The sequence below is a fragment of the Electrona antarctica genome, assembly GCF_951216825.1.
Source record: "Electrona antarctica genome assembly, contig: scaffold_165, whole genome shotgun sequence".
In the NCBI taxonomy this organism is placed as follows: Eukaryota; Metazoa; Chordata; class Actinopteri; order Myctophiformes; family Myctophidae; genus Electrona; species Electrona antarctica.
In genome coordinates this window covers 20556-27500 of record NW_027637220.1, presented here as the reverse complement: position 1 = coordinate 27500, position 6945 = coordinate 20556, and the positions used below count along the sequence as shown (strand labels likewise).

At 44.1% G+C, this 6945-nt stretch overlaps 1 protein-coding gene across 1 annotated transcript in view; it reads right to left on the bottom strand.

The window, feature by feature from the left end:
- LOC306919049 (endothelin-converting enzyme-like 1) overlaps window positions 1–5944 on the bottom strand; it is a 96272-nt gene extending 90328 nt beyond the window's left edge. The window contains exon 1 of the mRNA XM_079531891.1: window positions 5689–5944. Coding sequence (XP_079388017.1) covers window positions 5689–5733 — 45 coding nt within the window. The 5' untranslated portion in view covers window positions 5734–5944. The remainder of the gene's footprint in view (window positions 1–5688) is intronic.
- Window positions 5945–6945: the final 1001 nt, after the last annotated feature.

The window sequence follows — 6945 nt, the reverse complement described above, 5'->3', positions numbered from 1 at the left end:
CTCTCGCCTATGCTTGCATTCTTCAACTGATATCAATGTTTTATTTTTCTTTGAGAAACTACAAGTGGATCCTCGTTACTTGTAAACCGATGGGACTGTATTTCTTCTGTAGAACGAAGCTTTTGCCATACTGCAAAATACTCTTTTTTTACCTCCAGTGAATGGGTACGTGGCACATAGCTATAGCTAACTAGCACTGGATACTTGGCAAATAGCCAGCACCGCGATGTTCCCTGTCATATCTTCAAAAGACTTTCAGAAACTGCTTCAAAAGATTGCAGTGCTCGAAGCGGAATTACACTATTTAAAAGTTAATTTGGAAGTAAAACAACAACATGGGAATCAGGAGAACCGCACGCAGGATAAGACATTCGCCTGGAGTTCTCTCGGCGCAAGGCCAAAGGACATGAAAGGACGAAAAACTGGGGGTGTCTCGCCCCCCGGTATATCCACTGTGATTACAAACAGAGAGAACGGCGTACAGGACTTGAAAGGACGACTAACTGGAAGAGCTCGGAGCCCCGATAAGACCAGCTGGCCTACGCTACCAGCCCGACTCAGAGCCTCGTCCACCCCCCTTCAAAATTGGAAAACTGTTAAAGGCAGATCAAAAATCATATCTCCCCATATGGAGAATGTGCAGGTGGCTAACAGATTCAGCCCACTGCTCCAGATGAATGACAGAGATATCGCCACACCGAGCAGGGTAAGATTCAACATCACAGAAAATGAAAGGCGAGCTAATGGAGACCAAATTAATGAATTCCTGATTGTTGGTGATCAGGCTGTGAAATATGTTAAAAGTAACAAAAAGAGAAAAGCAAAAGTTCTATGCTTTCCCAAAGACACAGTCTCTGATTTGAATGACAGAATCTCTGATGTTGTTGCTGCACACCCTATGGTGAAAACACTGATACTGCACATCGGTACACGTGATACAGAAAAACAACAGTCAGAAATCCTAAAAAATGATTTCAGAGCCCTATTCCACACCCTCAGCTCCCTAGATTTAGACGTGTGGATCAGCGGGCCACTACCTCCGATGACTGGATGTGAACGTTTCAGCAGACTGTATGCACTCAGCAAATGGCTCTCAACGGCATGCACAGAAGAATCATTCAATTTCATTGACAACTTAAATTTCTTCTTTGATCGTAGGCACCTCTTTGTTGACGGAATTCACCTAAACAAGCTGGGGGTTAAACTATTCTCCAGCAACGTGTTCCACAACATAGAATCAAGAGATAGCGCCCTAGCTAAAACAGATAATATTGTGGCGGCGGGTGCCAAGCTTCTCCCCCTCGCCAAGGATGTTCTCAAAACAAGGAATACCACAGATAGTGAACCCACAGCTCCTCCTGGTGGAGAAGTCAAATCAAGTGAACACACAACTCCTCCTGATGTGCTCTGGACTGATGCAGAAGAGTGGTCCTCCTCTGATGGAGAAGAGGAAGTGCATCCCCCCTGGTATATCTGCATCTGCTGTGACTACATAGAGCGTGATGCATGGTCCCCTGGTGATGCATGGCCCCCTGAAAAACTCACCCCCTATGAACTCACCCCCTATGAAGTCACCCCCGATGAAGCATGGCCCCCTAAAAAACTCACTATCCCCTATGAAGTCTATGAAGTCTATGACTATTGGGGAGAAAAACGCACAGAGCGTGAAGTCACAGCGCCCCCTGGTGGAGAAAAACGCACAGAGCGTAAAGTCACAGCGCCCCCCTGGTGGAGAAAAACGCACAGAGCGTAAAGTCACTGCGCCCCCTGGTGGAGAAAAACTCACAGGGCGTGAAGTCACAGCGCCCCCTGGTGGAGAAAAACGCACAGGGTGTGAAGTCACAGCGCCCCCTGGTGGAGAAAAACTCACAGGGCGTGAAGTCACAGCGCCCCCTGGTGGAGAAAAACTCACAGGGCGTGAAGTCACAGCGCCCCCTGGTGGAGAAAAACGCACAGAGCGTGGAGTCACAGCGCCCCCTGGTGGAGAAAAACTCACAGAGCGTGAAGTCACAGCGCCCCCTGGTGGAGGAAAACTCACAGGGCGTGGAGTCACAGCGCCCCCTGGTGGAGATAAACTCACAGAGTGTGAAGTCACAGGGTCCACTGGTGGAGAGGATACTGAGGCCGCCGAGAGGTCCATCAATGACAGTCAAATGGAGGAATTTCAAACTCCTTCACCAATACATCACCTCAAATTCACTCCGGGCATGATGGACCTGATAAACGCTGGAGTAAGGCTGACCCCCCTTACCATACGGCCAGCCCAACAGCCCAAAATGCGAGAGGTAACATGGCCACAGGGAGAGATGGGAGAGGTACTATGGCCTCAGGGAGAGATACTATGGCCAGAGTTAATCCCACGCTATATGCCATATAGCCATATAGCCATATAGCCATATAGCCTAGAAAATACATTTGATCACTGATATGAACAGGGTCCATTATGCGTAGCAACAAACATGTATGGACCCCTTGCTTCTAGAAAGCCTGGTGTTTCAATCACCGTACAGGTTGAGGTTCACAACATTTCCACTGTTATTTCAAATAGATTGTCCAAGACAAGGAGTAGCCTGAAGAGAGAATGCTGCTTGGTTAATGTACCTCACAGGCATCACAGTCCCCAAAAATCTGATAACAAGCTAAACCTTGCCTTGTTTAACATCAGGTCATTAACAAATAAGTCCTCTTCTGTAAATTATATAATATGTAAAGAGAAGCTAGATATTATCTTTCTAACAGAGACATGGCTTGGCTCGGATGGAGCTGTTCTCCTAGCGCCAGCCTGTCCCGCAAACTACAGTTTCATCCACTCTGTTCGCGAGGCTAAGAAAGGAAGTGGACTGGCAATCATTTTTTCAGACACTTTAAAATTCAAGGCTCTGACTCTCGGCAGCTTTTCATCCTTTGAATACCAGGCCACAATACTGCAGGGTCAGTCCTCTATCCCAATGATCAGCATTTATCGTCCTCCAAAGTGCAGCAAAGCTGTATTTCTAACAGAAATATCAGAACTTTTATCTATCTGTTCCACTAACTATGACAGAACTCTTATCTCGGGTGATCTTAATCTACACCTGGACGATGCTTCAAATGCGGTGGCTCTGGGTTTCTTAGAGTTATTGCACTCCTTTGAGTTCATCCAACATGTTGTTGGGCCTACACATAAACAGGGGCACACTCTGGACCTGGTGATTTCTAGAGGTCTGAACATCACTGTTGAAAGGACTATTGAAATGCCTGAGCTATCAGACCACTATTTGCTGTGTTTTAATATGACTGTCTCTGATCTAGAGAAAAACATCACTGAATATACTATAAAAAAGCGTTTTTTTAGCTCATCTGCAGCCAACGAGTTCTCTCGTCATCTGGGCCCCCCCCTATCCGATACTCCCCCAGTGAATGATATGGTCCAAATGTTTAATCTTAAACTAGAGTCAGCTCTTGACATAGTGGCTCCTATGAAAACTAAAAAGAAACAGAACACCAGAGTAACACCCTGGATAAATGAGCATACACGTTCACTGAAGCAAGATTGTCGTAGAGCTGAGCGAGCTTGGAGAAAAAACAAACTCACCATCCACCTAGAGATTCTTAAAAAGTCAACAGTCACCTATAACAAAGCCCTGCGTCTGGCAAGGCAGGCTTATTTCTCTGGCATTATTAATGAGAACAAGAAAAATGCCAGAGTCTTATTCTCTACCATTGAACGACTTTTACCCCCCCCCCCCCCCACCCAGTCCTACAAGCAGTCGTTCCCGGCTTCTAAAGCTAAGTGTAATGAGTTTGCATGCTTTTTTGATAACAACATTTGTAACATTAGAGCTGATATTATGAATGGTGCTGCTGCTAGCTCAAGCCCTCTAACAGCAGCTAATGGTGCCAGGGTTGATCTCTCCAGGGGGAGCCTATTGTCTTTCTGTACAATTGATGAAGACGAACTCCGAAAAACCATATCTCAGATGACATCATCCTCCTGTTCATTGGACACAATTCCCACCACCTTTCTCAAAGAGGTTTTAGACAGTGTGATTGGAGATATCCTAAAGATTGTAAACAGCTCTCTACAATCAGGCGTCTTTCCAGACTCACTGAAGACGGCTGTAGTTAGGCCCTTACTCAAGAAACACAATCTTGATCCCTCTGTGCTGGGTAACTACCGACCCATTTCTAATCTGCCCTTTCTGGGCAAGGTTTTAGAAAAATGCATCTTTCATCAATTGGATGTGTTTCTACAGAACAACAATGTGCATAACAAATTTCAATCTGGCTTTAGGAAAGGCCACAGCACAGAAACAGCACTTGTAAAAGTAATGAATGATCTTAGGGTGTCTGCTGACAAGAAACATGTTTCCGTTCTTTTACTTCTAGATCTAACGGCTGCATTTGACACGATTGACCATTCAATTTTAATACAGCGTCTGGAGCACTGGGTAGGCCTGTCTGGCACGGCCCTGTCCTGGTTTTCCTCCTACCTAACAAACAGAAGCTATTTTGTCAATCTAGCTGAGTTTGACTCAGACAAACACAACATCAGTTCTGGTATTCCACAGGGCTCAATTCTTGGTCCTCTGTTATTCTCCCTGTACATACTGCCATTGGGAGAACTCATTACCAATCACGGAGTCAATTTTCATTTCTATGCTGATGATACCCAACTATATCTTTCTGTAGATCCAGATGATCTCTGTGCCTTAGACCCGCTGTTGACCTGTCTGTCTAGCATTAAATGCTGGATGAGTGAGAACTTTCTCAAGCTAAATGAGGATAAGACAGAAGTTCTCATAATCGGTTCTAGTGAGCAGAAAGAATCGATAAAAAGCAGACTTGGCAACCTGACTGTAGAAAGTAACAGTACAGTAAAGAACTTGGGGATCACTATTGATTCTGAACTGAATTTTAATTCACACATTAATCATGTTACCAAGATTGCCTTTTTTCATCTTAGAAATATTGCACGAATCAGAGCCTATTTGTCACTGGACGATGCAAAAACGCTAATCCACGCCTTTGTTTTTTCTCGGCTTGATTACTGCAATGCACTTTTTTCTGGATTGCCTAAGAAATCAACTGACAGATTACAACTTGTCCAAAATGCAGCAGCCAGAGTCTTAACTAGAACTAAGATGAGAGAACATATTACTCCAGTCTTGGCCTCATTGCACTGGCTTCCGGTTGTTTTTAGGATTGATTTTAAAATTATTTTACTTGTTTATAAAGCTCTCAATGGTCTCGCACCTTCCTACCTACATGACTGCCTGCCGAAATATGTCCCAAACCGCCCCCTAAGGTCTTCCACTGCTGGCCTGCTCGCTTTGCCTAAACAAATGGCAACTAAAAAATACGGGGAAGCAGCTTTTTGCTTCTACGGGCCGACGGCGTGGAACAAACTCCCACTGTACCTTCGACAGGCAGCCTCTGTAGACATTTTTAAAGCTCAGCTCAAGACCCACTTTTACACCCTTGCTTTTAATTGATTCATCTGTCTTTTAAAAAAAAAATTATTCATGTCCTCACTGTATTGTTTATGCCCTGCTTTTCTTTTCTTTTTTGTGTAAAGCACTTTGAGCTGCATTTCATGTCATGAAAGGTGCTATACAAATAAAGTTTTATTATTATTATTATTAATTCTCTGTGTTCAATAGCAATGGTAAAAAACCAAATGGACCCTTATAGACCTTTAACCCCTACCTGGAAGTCGTCATAGTGAGCGGTCAGCGAGTAGGTCTTCTCCATGACGTCAGTCCTGAGAGGTCAGAGGTCAAACCAGAGGGGTCACTGTGGTGACAGAGGTGTGACAGGACTGACAGAGGACTGACAGAGGACTGACAGAGGACTGACACAGTGAGTTCAGAGTTCAACCATATATAAGTCCCTCTCACAAAGCTGAGACAGGGTGCAGGGCGCCACCTGTGGGTCAAACTGGGGAAGTGAAATCCAAAGCGTCTGTGGGGAGCTCCGTTAGTTCCAGATCAAAGGGGGAGGGGTCTCCCGTCCAGGGCTCAGCTCTCTGTCCTGATCATGGCATCTCTCTGGGCTCCATTCATTCTGTCTGGTCTCCTGCCTCCATAGCCCCGCCCCTAGCCCCGCCTGGTCCACCTGTCACTGGAGAAGAGGGAGAGAGAGAGAGGGGGGGGGGGGGGGGGGGGGGGGGGGGTAGGGTTAGTATACTTCTTTCAGTATTTTATTTCTCTATTCATTGTCTTCTCTTGTCCTCTTTTCAATGCAGTAGAAAATGACTGAAAACTCTTTTTTTTTAATCAATTATTTTACAAAAAATCTTGTATTTGTTTTACATGCTCTCTGCCGATTCACATTGTGATTTAATCACTTTTTAAAATGTTCACCATGTTTGGTTTGAATCGATTTGAATCGATTCTCGATATATCGTAACATAGCTGTGTACTAAAAATATAAAAATGGAAGTGCCACATGAATCAGTCAGTCTGGCTCTTATATTATTATTATTATTATTATTATTATTATTATTATTATTATAGACGGTTCTCTTTGGTGATACAGGTATAGGATTCTAGACAAAAATAAATAATGTTTTTTCCTCCAAAGGTGGAACTGCTTAATTCCCATTTAGACCTGGGAACGATTCTACCAACGTCTTCTAAAAGAAGAAGCAATGATTTGAGTTAAAAAACGTTCGCTCTGAAAGAATAATATATTCAAAGATTTGCACCACATTTTCACGATTTTTCAAAAATAGCAGACCTACAAGCTCGTAGCGCGGCACTCTGTGCCGCGCTATGAGCTTGTAGATCTGCTATTTTTCAATAGCTAAAGTATAACATAAATGCTTAAAACACCAAAAGGGGTTCCCGCCCAAAATGGGATATAGATGGGTGCTCTTTGGTGATACAGGTAAGGATTCTAGACAAAAAAAACATGTTTTTTTCCTCCAAGGTGGAACTGCTTTATTCCCAAAAGGTGCAACAA